We start from the raw sequence: 19,562 nt of genomic DNA, 5'->3' as shown, positions 1-19,562 counted from the left end.
AAATATAGACTGTCTTTGCTTCCCATACACTAAAAGCTTTATTTTATTGGCAGGCTGGGTCGCTAAAATTAAAGCCAATCTCACTAGACGTATGTATATCTAGGCACCATAACTACTGCTGTTACTGTTCGATTTTTGTTTTCTACCTAATTTCCCTTTAAATGCTTGAAAATTGTTAACACATTGGAGCAGAAACAATGCCATATGGCATACAGAACTACGCCAGCTTAAATATTCTGTTTATTACAGCGTTATCCAGAATCCACAAAAGATTTAAGTGAGCACAAATTCGTAAAAAATGGAGTGCAAAATTTTTTTAAAACACAGCTCAACCATTTTTTGTAAACTTTATTTTGAAAAATCATACACACAGCTAAGATCAATACATATTGATACATATTAATGACCAGTAATTCATAACTGGAATTCTTAATATTTCAACAAACATTTCTCAATGCCAGCCTAGCGTTCATCATCAGTGAATCAAATTGCCTAAAGGCCTATAAAAAAAAGGAAATAAGACCAAGATGATTTCATTTTAGTTGAAATTATAAACTAAAAATACAAAACTTTGGTCTAGTTCCATTCAAAACTCATGTCCACCTCAACCAGAGTGTGGAAGGAATCTTTTTTTTTTTTTTTTTTTTTTTTTTTTTTTTTTTTTTAAACATCCTTTCAGTTCTTTTACATACAGAGCTGAAGAAAACAAACCATTAACGTTGGCTAAAAAGAAACCCAGTGCTCACATTTACTCAGGAGAAGCTGATCCGTTTTTAAAAAGATCCTTCGGCTTCTTAATAAACAGTCCAACAAACGATCCACATTTAAAAAAAACAGACAGACACATTTTAGATACAGAGAAAAATGAACTGAGTCATTACCAAAAAAAAAAATAAAAAAAAATAAAAAAAAATAAAAAAAAAAAAAAAACTGATGGTGTTTGTAACACTGATGAAGCACGTCCTTCATCCTAGCCCGAAGCTGACAGACATCTCAAATTCAGGAGCGTGTTCTGTGAGCACACCGGCACTCGACAAACTCATATTAAGTGCCCATTAACACCCAGTCTCTCTGCATCCATGGACAAGTGGAACTATGAACGGGCCAGCTTTGCTTCATGAGCTTTCAGCGTTCCCACGGCGTCCTTCACAGCGTGGTAGATGATGTTCTTCACCTGGGAGAGTCAGACAGAACACATTGACTTGTTAAACAAAGCCATTCACAAGCCATCCATTCCTGAGGAGCTCAAATGACAGGCAAGAGAGCTCACTTTCCATTTAGGCTTTAGAAATCTTTAGAAATCTCAGCAGCACACACCTGCAGCTTGTCCTCGTGGTTTGTGTGTGTGGTTGAAAGATGCCGGAACTCCTGCGTCAGTCTGAAGCAGTGTTTCACGTGCTCGGGTGAGACGAAATCCTCAGCTACCTTAATGCAGCTGTACAGGTTGTGCACCTGGTCACAAACACAACACATTATTAGATGCTGTAATGCTCAGCATTAAGGTTGTTACAGCATCAAGGTTATTCATAGTGTATGATCCAACAGTTACCTCAATGCCTAAAATCCATTTTCATCTATTATTGTTTTCCTATTCATTTGTTTCCTTACTCCAGTGCTTCTCTTGCCTTCTGTGTCAGGCTGTGACTCCCCAAAAGCGTAGGTTGGATTTCGCAACCTCCCACATCTGAAGTCTCATTAAATCTACTACAACAACTTCCAGTTTCTCCTCACAGGGGACGCAGACGGCACTGAAAACCCTTCGGTTATGTAAAGCACTACTGATATATACATGTTACAGTGCTAACTCTACTGCCACTCCTAGCATGTTTGTAATGAAGGCTGTCAACTGCACAGAAGAACATGGTGCTGCTGACCAGAACTAAATGAAACATCATCTAATTTTGGCTAAGCAGCCCTGCACACTAATTAGTTTTGGTGGTAGTTTTTTTTTTTTGGGCTTAGGGCACTGTCTCTCCTTGCACACACACACAGTTTCAGCTTATAATGACAACGTGATAAGTAGTGACAATGGGCCTCATTTCTAAAGCTGGACACGAAGAGATTTATTCATAATTTTCATAGTTTGTGGGCATCATCAAGTGTAAAGCTGTGCCACGGACGTACACACAACCCGATAACATAACGCCTTCTCCACTCGGTGGTGGAGACATGACATAATTTGATATTTTGTTTCCTTTCGTGTGTATGTATGTATGTATGCATGTATGTATGTATGTAATGTATATACACCAATCAGACATAACATTAAAACCACTGATAGGTGAAGTGAATAACATTGATTATCTCGTTACATTGGCACCTATCAAGGGGTGGGATACATTAGGCAGCAAGTGAACAGTCAATTCTCGAAGTTGATATGTTGGAAGCAGGAAAAATTGGCAAGCGTAAGGATCTGAGCGAACTTGACAAGGGCAAAATTGTAATGGCTAGACGACTGGGTCAGAGCATCTCCAAAACGGAAGGTCTTATGGGGTGTTTCCGGGATGCAGTCGTTAGTACCTACCAGAAGAGGTGCAAGGAAGGGCAACCGGCGAACCAGCGATAAGATCATGCGCACCAAAGGCTCATCGATGCGTGTGGGAAGAGAAGGCTAGCCCGTCTGCTCCAATCCCACAGAAGAGCTACTATAGCACAAATCGCTGAAAAAGTTAACGCTGTGTATGACAGAAAGGTGTCAGAACACACAGTGCATCGCAGCTTGCTGCGTATGGGACTGTGTAGCCACAGACCTGTCAGAGTGCCCATGCTGACCTCTGTCTACCGCCAAAAGAGCCTACAATGGGCACGTGAGCATCAGAACTGGACCACGGAGCAATGGAAAAAGGTGGCCTTGTCTGATGGATGGATCACGTTTTCTTTTACATCGTGTAGACGGCTGGGTGCTTCTGCGTTGCTTTCCTGGGGAAGAAATGGCACCAGGATGCACCATGGGAAGAAGGCAAGCTGGCAGAGGCAGTGTGATGCTCTGGGCAATGTTCTGCTGGGAAACATTGGGTCCTGGCATTCAAGTGCACCCCTCCATGGCAATGGTATTCCCTAATGGCAGTGACCTCTTTCAGCAGGATAATGCACCCTGCCACACTGCAAACATTGTTCAGGAATGGTTTGAGGAACATGACAAAGAGTTCAGGGTGTTGACTTGGCCTCCACATTCCTCAGATCTTAATCCGATCGAGCATCTGTTGAATGTGACGGACAAACAAGTCCGATCCAGGGAGGCCCCACCTCACAACTTACAGGACTTTAAGGATCTGCTGCTAACGTCTTGGTGCCAGATACCACAGCACACCTTCAGAGGTCTTGTGGAGTCCATGCCTCAATGGGTCAGAGCTGTTTTGGTGCCAGAAGTGGCATATACACAATAATAGGCAGGTGGTTTTAATGTTATGGCTGATCTGTGTGTGTGTGATGTTACAGACACACACACACACACACACCGAAAGGAAACAATATCAAATTCCGTAATCGTACTGTAAATATTTCAAACATAACACCTCTAGATCTCTAGATATTTTATATCTAACCCTATAGGAAGCAGATGCATGGTAGTGAAAATATGACTAGTCTTAAAAAGCCCCCAAGCTCAGCTGGCTAGAAAAACCAAGATGTAGATCAGAGTTCTGGAAGGAAAATTAGTCTTATTGGATATATTTACCAAAGTCAATTATTACACTGAAATGTTGAAATACTAGACTTGACATGTCCTGTTCCTGTATTTATTTCAATATTTGAAAGCGTTACGCTCTGACAGAAGGAAGCTCTTTCCTGCCACATTCTAACCTCTTTTTGCAGCCACGTACGCAGGAAATGCTAAGGAAACGTCTTATATACTTGAAATGTCAACTCAGAGGTAGGCAGTTTGGAACCAAATGAAATGATTACTGAGCACAACTTGTAGGTGTTGTCTTCTATCACTACACAGTTCCTGTTGTAGACATAATTAGGTCCCAGCATCTCACAAGCCACTTGTTTCTATATCGTCTTAGTTTCTGTCTCTGATGCACAATTCATCAGTATCAGTCACTTGAGAGAGTAAAAAAAAAACTCTTGTTCTTTTTATGAAAACAATGTTAATGTAATGGTTCATGTGTGATTTTCCTTTCGCTTTGTCTTTAAGCTGCCGGATGCTCACCTGATGAGGCGCTCCAGCTGGAATAAACACAGCGTCTCCCAGGAACTGGATGATGGACCAGCCCTGAACTCCGTATTCTTCATACAGGCGGCGGCGCAACACCTGGTCCAGATACCAGCTCTGGTCGTGGATGGGGTCGTGATCTGGAGGGTTCTCCTGACCCTGCTCCTCTCCCACCTTAAACACAACAGAGCAGAATGGTTCATCAGTAAGAGCTGGAGCAAGATGAGGGCAGACTAGGATTCTGCACTAGTGACCAGAACACCTTTAATCCTCAAACGCTGAGCAGCTTGTTCTCGCTCTATTAATAGCTGCTTTGGATAAATATGAACAAATGGAAATGAATAATTGATGGAGAAGTAGAGGGATACAGAGAAACTGTCATTGCACTGGTCCAAGGATTTTACTACAGCCTGTCATTTGTGGTATAAATCAATGAGAAATCGATTTTACACAGGAAATGAATGCTTGCTTTTACAGTTGCCAGTCATGCAAATAATCAGGAGCGATTATTTGCTTCACATCACTCAAATCACTCTATGCGTTGCAAGTGGGCGGTCTGACCTTCAGTTTACTGCCGGTTGCCATGGTTACACGGTAACACCAGGCTACAAACAATGATATCCGTACAAGCTAGCTAAAGAACCTATGCAAAACTAGCTTTCTGAGCACATGCCAGAACTCTTCTCAGTAGAAAAATTACAAGGAAAGGAGATGCCTATGTATAAAATGCAGTGATTCATCCACAAGCGTTAAATGAGCATAAAGCAACAATTTGCTCTTCATTCTTTCTGCCGCATATTTTACAGGCTTCAAGAATTTAAAATAGAAGATCAGGAAAAAAATAAAACACATTCATGGTTATAGAAAAGAAGAGAAAACTCCAGCATTGTTACGGAGAAGCACACTAACTCACTAACTTGAATACTTACTCAACGTATGTGTACAAGTTAGTGAGTTAGTATGCTTCTCCATAACAATGCTGGAGTTTTCTCTTCTTTTCTATAACCAAGAAGTATGGATAATTTTCATATTTGGGAGAAAAGAGATACATGCTCCTCACTCCCATTGGTAGCCACCAAAACATTTCAGTTCTCATTTCACTCAAATTTGTTCGATCGCTCACCCTGTCCACTTTGCAGCTTTGATTACAGTCACCAGAAATCGTCTCATTCAAAATGAACGCCTTTCAGCCACTTAAAACTAAAAAAACTTACAACCCGTCTTTATTCATATTTTTTGCCATTGGTGTTTTTACTTACATAAACGAATACGAGATCAGTTTTTACCTCCATTTCCTGCAGTCATGTCTTACCTTGCGTAGAAGCTCACGGATTTTCTCAGCGTCTTTAGCGGCGTAGATGTGCCAGAGTGCTCCCGGCTTCTCCTTCCCCTCATACACCCGCCTCTTCGTCATCTCATCCACGTCACCCTCCTCGATGGTGATCGACACCTCTGCAGTCATAAAGGAATGGTCAGTGCACCGACACAAACCTAGATACAAAACTGTACAGAATTCTCCTTTGACTTGACTACAACTGAGCTGAGGTGATGTCTGACAGGATGCTGGAAGAACTTTCATTTCTTCACCAGCGCAGAGGGGCCATTTTCCCCCCACACACAGACTAAGTGCTTAACTAAATTGCCCTAATGGTTATTCAATTATGGGAACCTTATTGAATCTGGGACGACTTAATCTGAGGCATGAGATCAACATTAAATACAATCATGAACAAAAATTACTTTAAACAGACAAGTTAATGATAACTACTAGTAGGAACATAATTTTAAAATTATATTTTCTAAATTTTATTTTCTAAAAAAAAAAAAAAAAAAAAAAAAAAAGAAAGAAAAGAAGAAAAAACCTAAGCAGAGAAAACCAAAGATCTATACAATATATTTAACAGAAAAAAATGAATAAAGACAGAAGAAATAAGTAAAAAGGAGACAGTATTCATCCACCAAATAGTATGAAGCATCCAAGACTGTATTAAGATTTTCCCATTGCAGACACTGACTGAACACGATGACCAGCCGATAAAATGACAAAAGAAAGAAGAGCTGAAAGAGTATGACATCATTCACTCAGGAGAAACCGACATGAGACAGCAATGTGTAGCATTAAATACAATGTTTTTAAGGCAGTGCAGATCTGACCTACTTTGTTCAGTCACATGATAGTGAGAGAGAAGAAGCAAAAGACATGGAGCAAGAGAGTGTCCTTGACCTGAAATTTTTTTTGCATAACCATTAATCTACAGCTGGGTCGTGTCTCCACTGTCTCACTAAACACTGCTGTACCTGAACAGATCCTCATTGGCTTTCTACCAGTGTCTGCCAGGTCCCGGTAAAACGACCCAGCTATATTATGTGATGTGTTAAGAATAACCCTGAAGTTGATTATTTTCCTATAACAGCATGCCCTGAAGTGTTAGCTGTAAGTCATTCCCTCATTCTTTTTTCCTTCTCTTGAAGTTACTAAGTTAAAAACTTGGCATGTTACAGAGAAACCGCAACACCATTTCCTGTATCGGAAATCCCAGGTTACAGCCTTAACTCTGACACTGGTGACTCCTTCCAACAATTGCTAAATAAAAAACTCCTCACAGAAAACTTTATCAAACGTGTAATCGTTAATGTGGTAATCAGTTTATGTTGCGTGTCCACCATACAAGTCCCTGTGTAAGTTGTACTACAGAAACAACAACATAGAACAAGTGCATTAATATAAAGTGTGATTTGCTTTACTCTAGGACGATATAATATCAATCTTATGGTAAATTGTGTTACAATACACTTTTCTGAGAGTATCAAGGGAATTGTCTGTACATGCTATAATACCAATGGTAGCTTTAAACTTCCGCAATGACTTCTTTCTCTTCTTAAAGGTTGTAACCTAAATATCGTGGCACTTTTGACATAATACATGCTACAATGTTCTGATATTCTTATAACATCTTCAAGGGAGTTTAAACAGAACTATGTATTATCTAGGACACACTGCACCTCTTGTGGCACAGAATGACTGTGGGCAGGTTAAAAAAAAAATAAAGATGCACATACAACACATACAACTGTCCCTCCACGAACTGCACGACACCAATCATAGACAAAGCAGCACATGCACACACACAAACACACACACCACATGATATGAACTCATGAAGTCATTGCTTCTTTTCTGCTCAAAAGACATAACGACTGCAAATCATTGATTTGTGCTGGGGTTTAATATGTGTGAGATCAAGATACATCGAGAATGTTATTTTAGGAATACTAGTTGTGGACAGTGGTTCTGATTTTTATCAGCATTTTTTCTAGTCACTAAACAGAATAGAGCATGGAGACAGAGAGAGAGAGACAGAGAGAGAGAGAGAGCATGAGGAAAAGAAGTGAAATAAAGAAGGAATGACAGGAAAGTTAGTGTGAAGTATCATGCCTATGAGGCAAATAAATGTTTTAAAAAAAAAATGCACAGACCTTTGTATCCAGCGGGGTCTGCTTCTGTGAATGAGAAATGGTGCCACAATCAAAAGAAGCAAGACCCTGAGTACCTGAGCTAAAAGCAACCAGAAGGCGACTACCAGAATGCTCTTGATCTTCTACACGTCAATTGCAACTTAAAAATGCTTAATGCCTAACTAATCTGTTGTTAGCAGCTAAGCTATCTGACTCCTGCTGCTGTTGAGGAGTATACCAAGAGAGATTGGCTGAGTAACACTCCAACAGCTAGCCAGGATCCATAAAGTTTCAACTAAGTGAGCAATCAGAGGGTTTGCAGGAGAGCTTGACAACATGGAGACCAGGGCCCTGTCCTTCGTACGTCGCTCAGGAAATCCAAGATGTATGACATAGATCGGATTTGCTAATCAGAATAATTTGGGCTAGTTTGTTTTTTGAATGCACTTGAGGATTTGATGAGTATAGCAGAAATGAGTCATGTGAGATAACTCTGAGATAACTGTTTGATGCAATATATATACACATACACACACAATATGTAAAGTATAATCTTGTTTATATTGAATACAAAGCTTAATGAGCTGTAATGATCATTATCTAATAATGACTCATTATCTAAATAACAAGTCCAAAAACAATGTCAAAAATCAGACAAATCCAGAATCATGTCAAATCATGAATGATCCAATCCAGCTAACTCAGTAATCCACGTACGAAGGTTGAGGCCTAGGACCATAGTGAATAGTTTATAACAATAAAAGACATTGTACAGCTTAACAGCTGAGGAGGGACAACACAGGACTAAAGATGGGTTGAAGCAAAAATTAAAATAAATAAATAAATAAATAAAATATTCAAAAGGCATGGTGAAATAAATTATACACAGCTGGACAAACACTGGACATGGGGGTTCTTGCAGAGAAAAAAAAAGGTGACGCTGTGGTGTACTCTGGTGATCATTAGACCTTCACTGCAGCACACTCAAGATACTTTTTCCAAAAAAAAAAATAAATAAATAAATAAATTTAAAAAATGGTGCTTATGAAAATAAATTTAAAACACTGTAAAAAGTAATAACATAACCACCACCACACATATTCACACACTGTGAGTGCTTACCATTTTCATGATCATCATTGCCCACAGGTATCCCCACATACACCATCACGTTAACAGCATCAGACACGTCCAGATGCAGGTTAGTGGTGCCAACCTTCCTGTCCTCTGTTGATATCAGACCTGAAAGAAAAAGGAAAGAAAGATTAGAAAATGCAAGGAATTCTAATAACTAATCCAAGCCGAAAATACAGTAATAATCATACAGCACAGTGAAAGAATATGAAGTATCACCAGAGTTTCCAATTTTAATATTGAGTACACAGAAATTAATCTACACAAAAAAAACATACCCACAACAAACAAGCCACAGATATCCATGTGCCAGAAATGTCCTTTTTCTTACCATAGGCGTTGTACATCTTGGGGCCCAGATCCGGCCGCACAAAGAAGTTAGGAAGACGGGATGCCAGGTTTAGTCGTCCATCTCTCTTTGTATACTCGGGTAGAGGAAGGTTCTCCATAAGGTCATCAAACCTGAAGGCAAAAGACAATGTTTCAGAGTGTAATAATATAAAGAAAATCTCCCTAGCTTGAATCTCTGCGAAGTCACGAAGCGCTTACCGTGTAGGCATCATGTCTCGGAAATCTTCTCCCGGAGGCCAGTCTTTGAGTTTCAGTACCATTGCCTGCCCATCGGCACCTTGCAACCGTTCTGCAGAATCCACACATACTTTCATCAAAAATCAACACAAAACCCTTCTACAATGCTGAAGAAAATATAAATGGTGTCTTGCCACAAAAAATGCAGAATCATTCCAATCCTAAGCAGACTACAATTCAATACTCTAGAGTTTTAGCTAATAGTCTATTTGCAGGTTAACATCAAAGTATACATTCTACATCCTCACAATCACCTGTATTTTGTTAACCAGGACAATCTTGAATCAGCATTTTTAATACTTAACACCCAAATTATGTTTGTACCCATTAAGTGCATTCACTTACTGGAGATGACCTGGAAGCCGTCCCAGAAGTCTCGGACCTTGACGTCAGAGATGATTGCACAGTTCCTGCAGTTGACCAGGTCTACATCCTGATCTCCGAACTCCTCACTGAAAGCATCCGGCATCCACAGGCCACTGTTAAGCTTCTTGTGGATGCCTGACACCAGCACCGGCTGAACAAAGAGACAAAACATTAATTGGCATTCTCATGTACTGATCCCTTTCATGAGTACTGCATCACTTCTCGAGTGTCACACCGCCTCCTCAAATGCTGAACTTCTTCCTCAAGTGGCAAAGCCCTGCTGTTGTACTGAAAACTCTGTAGCCCCGTCCGTCTTCAGGTGCTGAACCCCTCAAGTGCTGAACCCCATCCTCCAGTGCTGAAGCCCTGCTGTAGTACTGAACCCCTTCCTCAAGTACTGAACCTCTTCCTCAAGTACTGAACCCCTTCCTCAAGTACTGAAGCCTTGCTGTAGTACTGAACCCCAACATGAATACCCTCCTCAACTGCTGAACCCCATCCTCAATACTGCTGTAGTACTGAATCCACTGGAGCTACAACACATCTTCAAGTACTGGACACCACATCAGGTATTAAACCCTGTCCTCAGGTGATGAACCCCCTTCCTCAGGTTCTGAGACCCTCCACAAGCACCTTACCTAAGAATGACATGGCATTCCCAGACAAATCTACTGCTTACCTGGCCCTGTTTCCAGCACTCACGGAAGATCTTCCAGTTGTTGCTGTTGCTGGGGTCCTGCAGGCAGAGGAGACGACCATCACATAGCCACGTGTGAGAGGTGTGGGGATCGAGCACGCTCAGGCCCATCACCCCTTCTCTACGTGCAACACTGCCCGACTCACTGCCCTCCGTCGACCCCGAGACACGGCGACCCTCTGCTTTCTTGTTCTCCACCACAGAGGCAATGATGTGGTCCAGGATGGTAGGTAGACCTCCCTTTGCTTTATCAGCCTGCCCGGAAGGAAGAAAGGAAACTGATCACTCTTACCCACCAAGGTCATCCAGCAGCAAGTGAAATGTGCTCCTGTTATAAACCCAATCTGTCTTGTCTTTTTCAGCTAGCCTTCCATTAATGGTATTAAGAGATTACTGGCCTAGGTAGGCTATATCAACGTAAAATAATTAAAATAATTTGGTGTTTATATTAAACAAAATAAGAATACCAATTTAACCCTCTGCACACACACATGTCAAGCAGAACATCTACTCACCCCTGCTGAGGAGGAGAATACTGATGGAAAGGGGACTCCACCATCGGGGGCCTGGGGCAGTTTGCCTGGACCGGAGTTGAGCAGGTCCCGCAGGCTGGTGCCCTCAGCTTTGGGCTGGGTTGGCCCAGAGCCCAGTAGTAAGCTGTTGAAAAGCTTGGGAGTGGGGCCTGCTGGTTTGGATAGAGTGCTGAATGCATCCAGACTGAAGGGAGCACGTGCATCACGACTCATCATGGCCCGGAGGGAGCCGGAGTCTTGAAGGACAGACCAGAAGAGATGAAAAATGGGACATTACCAAATCTACTTGTGCAATGTTCACTTTGTTAAAGCATAATACAAAAAATGACAGCTTGCACCACACAAACGCGTGAAAATATCATATTAACATAGCCAACGTTCAGATGGCACAAAGCAGCTCACCTTTAGAGTCGTCTTTCGCCTTCTGTGTGGCTAGGTCAGCCAGCCAGTGCAGCGCAGAGGAGGAGTTACCCTTGATATCTTTAGAACCAGGGGTAAGGGCACTTGCAGGCCCTGCTGTGCTGTTGTTAGCACTGCTGCTGCTGCCAGATGTGTCAGCACTGATTCCCTCTGCACAGGGCTCTACTTTCACTGCTGCAGCTGTCACAGGGTCCCCGTCTGGACGAGGTGTTGCCGAAGTGGACGCAGCCCCGTTACCTGTGCTAGAGGCTGTACCTGACTGCAAAATCGAAAAAAAAATCCTAAGTAAGTTGGTCAAATTCCTTTTAACATTGCATTTACATTATAATTACATAAAAGATTTAGCAGTAATGCTACCCTATATACTGACATCACATAAATGATGGAAAACAGCATTGCTTTTTTTTTTTTTTTTTTTTTTTTTTATAAACAAAGAAAAAAATTAGAATATAGCCTCTCAGTCATTATCAAACTTTACTGCAGATAAAAACAGCAACACCTGAAACAATAACACCTGTGTCGGTGATATTCATATAGATTATTACATGACCCAATACCCATTTACAGTCAGACCAAATTTCAAGCATAAAAAAAACAGGAAAAAGTTTATGGACTAATGGAAGAAGACTAAAAACAAAACATGGGGTTTTATGTATATTGTTTGCTTTCTAATGCTCCATGTTAATGAAAAACTGAATAGAATTCAAACAGTGAAATTTAATACTGATACAAAAGCTTTAATATTGATACAAACGAGTGAGAATCTCAACATCCCAAATGTGGAACATTTTATATTAATAAATAAATAAATAAATAAAAATGTACTTGTGCAAGGCCATTCGGCGCATTGGGCCGCGCCACAGGTTTGTTGTGCCGGCTGGTGCAAGGACAGTTGGCTTTAATTCCCCACTTGCCTCGCGCTGCGTGTACCATGTCACCTATATTGTAGAGTGCTATGAGGAGGTAAAAGACAAGTTAGCTAGCACTGCAGAGCACAGTACACTAGGTATAAGACAGAACATAATTGTCTCAGATATCGTGATACAAAATACTGGCGAGACAAATTTGCCGCTCACATCGTGTATCGCTATATTTCCATTTAATATTGATCATGGGCCCTATCTCTACTTACACACTAGGCGGCAGCACCAGAGATAGTAGCGTATACATATACAATTAAATTGCTAAATTGCTTGTGAATTTCAGGTGGATGTCAGACAGCAGTAGGAGTGGTGATGACTAGGATTTGTTATTTAGCCTAATCATTTAAGGCACAATCTATCGCCAAACAGTCTTTCTATGTTAATAATGTTGCCATTAAATACATTTGTGACACTGAAAAAGATTAAAACAACCCCTTAATAATGGAAAGAAAATGACACCTTACATTATAAATCCTGATCTACTTTCCTTACAATACAACGCATTGATATTGCAGCGATGATTTGTTGTCATTATAAACGTATTCAAATTTAACATTCTATCTGTGTCAATATCGTCTATCGTGAAGCCTGTATCAGGATACGGCTTATATCACATATCACGGCCTTAGCGCATCACTTCACGCCTACAACAGTTGCTTAACAAACTTGAAGTTATTAAACAGCAGTGCCTACCTGTGCCAGGTATAATCTGAGTAGGCATGAGGTTCTGGGGTTCATGAGGCTGGCCTTTTGCACACTTCAGCCAGGAGAAGACTTCATCGTCTGGGCTGTCATCTACATCTGCATAGGCAGTGGGGAAAAAAATGAAAGTAATTATTTAAAAACAATACACTGTCTGCAGAGAACTCACTTCACTCAATTAGCTACCATATAGTCATGCTCACCATCATGTGGCTGGTTCTTTCGTAGCCGGTAACAATCTAGGCATACACCAAAACCACATTTGCGACACACCCAGTGGATGTTGAAGAGAGTCGTCTCACACACATCGCACATCTCCCTCACACCCCTAACTGCCCTCTTCCACGCCACCTTTTCTGCTCGAACACAGACACAATGCATCAACACAGAGGCAAGAGGAACAACTGTTGCAGTCCGGTCAACCAGAGATTCAAAAACTTTCATTTATAATATCCATAAACAGGGACAAATAGTAACTTACGATGAGGTTCCACCATCATCATGGCCTCTTTCTCGGACATGACGAGTTGGCAGAACTGGTCACCCACGTTGGCCAGAATATACTTGGATGTGTCCAGGTCGAGGCCATCCTGTGCATTTGGGGAAGGAAGCCATAAACCCATTGCCAAGCTGTCACTCTGCTGTGGGGTCAGGAAGCCCTCCACACGAAGCACCCCCTTCTTTGTGAACGCTAGCCTGGGTACAGAAAAACATAGGTTTAACGTGGCATCACGGCTAATAATTTGAGTAGGCTTGAGCAGGAATCTTTCAAATCCTAAATCTCTACTGAATCACCTCACTTTCATGCTAGAAAAACATAACCTGAAGCAGGAAACTAAAAACTGGAGATCCATTACATATAAGAAATGCTATGGCTCTGTTATAGGCCTGGATACGTTTTTGAAGAAATTAAAAACTGTACCTCTACATAACCAGATCCCACACATATATACTGACCTACGGAAGTGGAAGAAGCGGCAGGCCACGTTGGGGTCATCATCCTCCAAATCCTGCTCACGGGATTTACGGTAGCGCTCAAGGCGACACTCTCTGCACTTGTGTAGGTGTGGAGCCACGTTTATGCAGGAGCCATCCTGCAGGAAGGCTTCACCAGACTGCTTTAGACGCCGCACCTTATTCTGGTCCTTCAGTACTGACTGACCAACTGTAACACAGCACCACAACAGACTTCGCTCACTAGGGCTACTCATAATCCACATTCTTGCTTAATAATCCTCCTTAAAAACACTATTTTATTTGATAGATAACTATTTTCTTCACTTGTACAACATTGGCAATATAAAGTCCCTTGGTAACTATACAAATATGAAGGGAAGGGGAGAAAAGAGAAAAAAAAAAAAAAAAAAAAAAACAGTATGTAATGGAAAACCCCAGTGATCCATAAAGGCTACCTTTAAAGGGTTTGCTCCTTGGTCTGTTCTTAGCACCATGGGCTTTGGTCTTTTGCATATCAGACCCGTCTGTAGATGCCGAGTGCATGCCAGTCTTTTGGGTTTGTTCAGTGGCATCTTCAGCCTCACTCAGGTCAGACAGGTCGCTGTTTGTGCTGGAGTCCGAGTCCCTTTTGCTCGACTGACCACGATCATCCAGAGAGAACTTCTGCGACGCTTGGTCAAAGAGCATGGGGGCTGCCTGACCCTCTGCAAACACGCTTTCAGTATTGACGAAGGCTCCAGTCCCACCATTGGTGGCCTCTTTGTTGTGTTTGAGCACTTGGTCATCTTTGTGCTGTGACATACAAGACGCAGCAGAAGAGGAAGAAGAACACCTGGCAAACTGGGAAGATAGGATTCCTTTGGGAGGTTCGACCATGGTGAATAAATTTGATTGGCCATCATTGGCAGGGGGATCTTGGTTAAGAATACTGGTGCCACCTGCAAGCTGAGGAACGGACACTGACGACGACAGATTTGGAGTGGTCATCCCGCTAAATGGACTATTCGGGACTGCTCCGGTATAAGCAAGAAATGGATTAGCCTCTTTCGAGGCTGCCAGGAACAGGTTCTCATGAGATTCTGAACCCTTGCTGCCTGAAAGCAGACCAAATCCACTAGCAGGACTAGCACAAGTAGCATTTCTCATACCAGCACCAGGACTAGTCAGTGCAGCGGAGCCCAATCCCAGAGAGGTCCCGAGCCCTAAAGCAGGTTTAGAAATGTCCCCTGAACCCAAAACAGGGCTGCTGCTAGCAGCAGGCAGGAAACCAGGGGCCAATTTCCCCAGTGTGTCTCCTCCTGCTCCAAATGATTTGTTTATTAGAATTCCATTACCTGCTGGCTTGACATCAGGCACTTTGGGCTGCTCTTTCACAGATGCCACGCAACCAGCTGGTGCAGAACCAAACAGTCCTGCAGATGCAGAGGCAACAACAGCCTTTTTTAGGCCCTCAGAAGCAGGGGCAGGCTTAAAAAGGGTCGGTGGCTCCTTGCTGACATTTTTCGCCAAGGCTGTGAAGTAGTTAGTGTCCTTTGACTGGCCTTGAGTGATGCCTGGGTTCTGAGTCTGCGTCTGAGACATACACTGAAAGAATAAGTTCTGTGAGGGATTAGATGCCTGCTGCTGAGGTTCTTGTGGTTTAGCAAAATAAAATCCAAAGGGCTCCTTGTTCTCCTGGGAAGCTCCATTTGTCTGTGCAGGGATGTCACCAAACACAGCCCCACTGGTCTGCTTAGGCTGGGAAGGACTGACTCCCACAGCAGTGAGGGTGGCTGTCTTGGGTGTCTGGAAAAAAAAAAATCCTAAAATTATCTCCTTATAAACATTCAAACGACTCAAATCAGCACAAATTTGGCACATCCCATTTTGAGCAGGAAAGACTGTCTGCAGTCAGAAGCGCAAAAACAACCCCACCATGAAATACAGCCCATTCAGTTTTTTGATACATGGCCATTCAATCTAAGTATAACTAGATAAATAAGATATATATGCATTTAAGGAATCGTACTTGATCTGCCGTATGAACAGTGTCTCAGAATCATTAAAGGAAACCAGGTAACACTGACAAACTGAAGCATCGATATGCTTACCTGGCTTGCTTCTGGGAGCGATCCCCAAACAGGTGCTTGCTGGTTGAGTTCTGGGGTTGCAGAAAGGACCACGCTGGGAGCGTTGTCCTGGGAGGGTGAAGAGATGGTGACAGGGCCTGGGGATATCAGAGGAGCAGATCTGGGAAAGGCTGAAAGAACTCCATCGTCCCTTTCAGGTCCCAGGGCTGTGGAAGTGACCTTGGGTGCGGGAGCTCCGGGCACCAAACTTGGCATCTGCCCCAAAGATGGAAACGTGGTAGAAAAGGCAGATGGAGCAGGCTTCAGAGGAGGCGGAGTCAAGGTGGATGTGGGAATTGCTGTGGATGCCAGAGAACCTGTTTTGTCTTGGCTCAGGGTGGCGTTGCCATTCTCCTTAATGACCCCAGTAGACCTGCTGCTGGAATGGTCCTGCAGAGAAGAAGTGTTGTTAACAATGCAGTTAGCTGAACCTTGGCTAGCAATGGTGTTCTCCCCCCACTTCCTCCTACTACATCCCTCGCCTCCAACATAACCACTGCAACCGTCTCTCTGCCCCTTATTACCGTTGAGTCGCAGTCTGCCGTCACTGACCCGCTGTCAGTTTGGCTATTTGGCTCAACCTCCCCTGTTCCTTTGAATCGTTTCAGGGTCACGTCTTCGTCTCCTTCAGAAGCTGTCCGACGTCGACGCCCACACTCACCCTTTGCTCCATCTGCCTCTTTCCTTCGTCGATCCTGAAGACCGCAGAAACACATCTGTAACAGCAGCCTTTGATTCGGAGGCGCCAATAAAATCATCACGTGTAGCAAAAGTGGTGTACCTCATCTGTTGGCTCCACAGCAAGCGTTACATGAATGACTCGTGGATCGACTACCTGGGTCTCTTCTCTCTGAAATGTAAAATCTGCGTGAGTAAAAAAAAAAGTCTCTGCAATTTTCCTTCCTACTAATCCACATTTATAAATTTAAAACAACAAAAAAATTAATGATGTACACAAAATGACAACACAATACCAAGGCAGTGGAAAGGGTATGATGAGAATAACACAAACCTGGTCCATGGTTATTTCCATAATGTGCGTGACAGGATCATGCTGAGACACAAGCCCCTGCGCCCACGGTTCTTCAAATTCTGGCTGGTACACCTGCACCCTTCGGCCCTGGATTGTGTATGTCCCTATTGAAGCAAAAAGATTGTCAAATGGTCATATTGTTTGAGATGCGCTACAATAAAGCTTCCATAAAATGCTGCGTGTCATTTTACAGGTCAATGCCGCTAACCTTTTCTCAGTATCTCCTGCAGCTCGGAGTCCCGGTGCCAGCTGCTGATGGCTGCTTGGAGTGCTGGCTGCTCCTGTAGGAGTGGATGCCTCACATCTTTCTCAGCCTGCACAGGAACAGAACACCTGAGACTTGAACACCAGTCTCATGTTTACACAGGCAGAAGCTATGAGAGCAAACCTGTGCTTCAACCAAAATCCCACTGTGACCACTGGAAAGTTGTTGGGGCTAGATTAAAATACTATTTCTGCTTTAACGATAATTTTACTTTAGCTGAGCTATCCCTTCCATACAGGTAGATCTCACAAAGGGTTGTAAAGTAGCAGTCATGTAGTATTTCATAGCCAACCTCAAATCTCTGCAGTGAACTTCCACTAGGGAGAAATTCCAGCTTTCTAGTTCCGAAGAACTCAACAGGAACCAGGGATCCTAATCCGACACGGTCCACAAGTGGTTGAAACACCTGGAGGAACAGCAGGAGTTCAGCACTTCATTAACAGTCAAAAAGCTCCCAGGAGTGGCAGATATTCTGCAAATGAGTTGTTCACAACAGATAAAGTGCCAAAAATACTTATTTGCAATATTGTCTCACTTGTACATCCTGTTTTCCTTCCACGGTCTCAAAGGCTGTGTTAATCAAGCAAGGAATCAAACACAATGGGGTGTATTTAATTTCCACCCCCATCCAATCATTGACGTTACTGTATTACTATGTGAACGCTACTTATGATGACAGACATGCTACAGATCTTGCATAAAAACAAAAGACACAACAGATTTTAAATTTCACCACCATTATGGCTGTGAAGTTTCATATAATTTGGCAACAAACGTGTGTTTAGAGATGGCAAAACCACCAAGAATTCTCAGTATTGGTCAATACGATACGTAAGTAATAGATAAAGCCCAACTATACCTGTTGCTATACAAAAATAGGTGGGTGTGATGCAGTCCAACGCAAAGTGTCAGCATTACTGTAACAATGTGAAGCTTGGATGTCAGAACGTAACAAATATCTACCATTAGTTTCTAAATAATCTTAGCAAAATATACTCCAGTTGTCCTGTAATAAAAGGTGTGAAAAGAATCCATCTCACTCATCACTCTGCTTCAAAACACTAGCTCGGTATCCGATTTGCGTGTATGTTGTAAGGCTGTATGTTAACGTACTGTATGTAATGTCTACCAAATACAACTTAGCTCCATCCTTCTGTGTTCCATCGAGCTAGCACACTAACCTTATCACACTAAGAGCAACCCCAGGCCACTTCACTAAACGGATTTGCGCTGAGAAGTAAAAACACTACGAACCTGCAGACTCCTGACTATGTCTGTACACTCACCAGGGCAGGCCAGTGGCTGGGAGACGTTCCTCCAGCTGCGGGAATGGACGAGTCGCTTACGGGAGCCCACACGATGGTGTTTTCCATCAGAGCTGCTCGGACCTCTTCTCCGTACACCTGCACCCAGGAGCGCTGCCTCCACGGGCTGTCCTCAAACTCCAGGAACACCTACGGAGCAAGTGTGAGTTTCATTTACGTCATGCATCAGTGCTGCAATTGCAAATGAGGAAATTGAGGAACATGTCTACGTCTAAATAGGTTTAAAAAAATAATAATAATCCTAACTACCAAAACAGAGACACACCTGAGAAAAATCCTGTACTGGTTTAAAAAAGTCTAAGCTATTTCCTCCTATACCTTTTAACAATTCTCAAGCAGGGATCATATTCTATACATCTATCAGAGCTCAGAGAACGGCTATTGGGGCTGATACTGACCTGAAATACTGGATCAGTACTAAACCGGATTGAATATTTTCCCCAATCAACGCTAGTCGTGATGTCGGACATGTTACAGATCTTACACGTAAACAATGAACACGACTTATTTTTAAGCACGCCACCATCACACCTTTTATATAATTTGGCGACCAAGAGGATGTCCTTATCGGCCAATATGACAAGTAAGGAATAAGATACTTGGAGGTTTGCTGTTATAGGCAAATAATCAACTGGGTGGTGTGACACAAAGCAGATTCACCGTTACAACCATAAAGTTGATCATTTTCCTATAACAGCATGTCTCAAAGTGATTTATTCCTCTTATACCACAGCAATTTGTTAACAATTACAATTTTTCATTTATTAATGAGTGATGTAATACATTTTATCTGTTTGTAGTTACATGAACCACTGTGAAATGTCCATAAAACAAGCTAGTTCCTGTTATCACTTACTTTACAACCAGCCTCTCTTTTCACACTCTAAGTTAATAGGACA

The 19,562-nt window shown here is 42.4% G+C and overlaps 1 protein-coding gene across 3 annotated transcripts in view; it reads right to left on the bottom strand.

Annotated features, from left to right (window-relative positions):
• Positions 1-333: 333 nt before the first annotated feature.
• The window catches only part of kdm3b (lysine (K)-specific demethylase 3B), a 21,793-nt gene continuing 2,564 nt past the window's right edge, over positions 334-19,562 (bottom strand). For 2 of the 3 annotated variants that reach the window (XM_026940482.3, XM_026940484.3), the window contains exons 3-27: positions 18,625-18,792; positions 17,631-17,744; positions 17,282-17,387; positions 17,053-17,177; positions 16,822-16,890; positions 16,565-16,735; positions 16,023-16,430; positions 14,388-15,717; positions 13,933-14,140; positions 13,457-13,671; positions 13,179-13,331; positions 12,967-13,074; positions 12,176-12,303; positions 11,333-11,609; positions 10,913-11,166; positions 10,380-10,652; positions 9,680-9,851; positions 9,296-9,386; positions 9,078-9,208; positions 8,735-8,854; positions 7,634-7,657; positions 5,469-5,608; positions 4,154-4,330; positions 1,318-1,452; positions 334-1,174 (exon numbers count right to left, since the gene is read on the bottom strand). In XM_026940482.3, coding sequence (XP_026796283.1) covers positions 1,094-1,174; positions 1,318-1,452; positions 4,154-4,330; positions 5,469-5,608; positions 7,634-7,657; positions 8,735-8,854; positions 9,078-9,208; positions 9,296-9,386; positions 9,680-9,851; positions 10,380-10,652; positions 10,913-11,166; positions 11,333-11,609; positions 12,176-12,303; positions 12,967-13,074; positions 13,179-13,331; positions 13,457-13,671; positions 13,933-14,140; positions 14,388-15,717; positions 16,023-16,430; positions 16,565-16,735; positions 16,822-16,890; positions 17,053-17,177; positions 17,282-17,387; positions 17,631-17,744; positions 18,625-18,792 — 5,178 coding nt within the window. In that variant the 3' untranslated portion in view covers positions 334-1,093. The remainder of the gene's footprint in view (positions 1,175-1,317; positions 1,453-4,153; positions 4,331-5,468; positions 5,609-7,633; positions 7,658-8,734; positions 8,855-9,077; positions 9,209-9,295; positions 9,387-9,679; positions 9,852-10,379; positions 10,653-10,912; positions 11,167-11,332; positions 11,610-12,175; positions 12,304-12,966; positions 13,075-13,178; positions 13,332-13,456; positions 13,672-13,932; positions 14,141-14,387; positions 15,718-16,022; positions 16,431-16,564; positions 16,736-16,821; positions 16,891-17,052; positions 17,178-17,281; positions 17,388-17,630; positions 17,745-18,624; positions 18,793-19,562) is intronic. The other variant, XM_026940483.3, reaches the window with a different exon arrangement.

This window comes from Pangasianodon hypophthalmus, chromosome 7 (genome assembly GCF_027358585.1).
Source record: "Pangasianodon hypophthalmus isolate fPanHyp1 chromosome 7, fPanHyp1.pri, whole genome shotgun sequence".
NCBI classification, from domain to species: domain Eukaryota; kingdom Metazoa; phylum Chordata; class Actinopteri; order Siluriformes; family Pangasiidae; genus Pangasianodon; species Pangasianodon hypophthalmus.
Note: the sequence above shows the minus strand (reverse complement) of the source record. Positions and strands in the feature narration are given on the sequence as shown.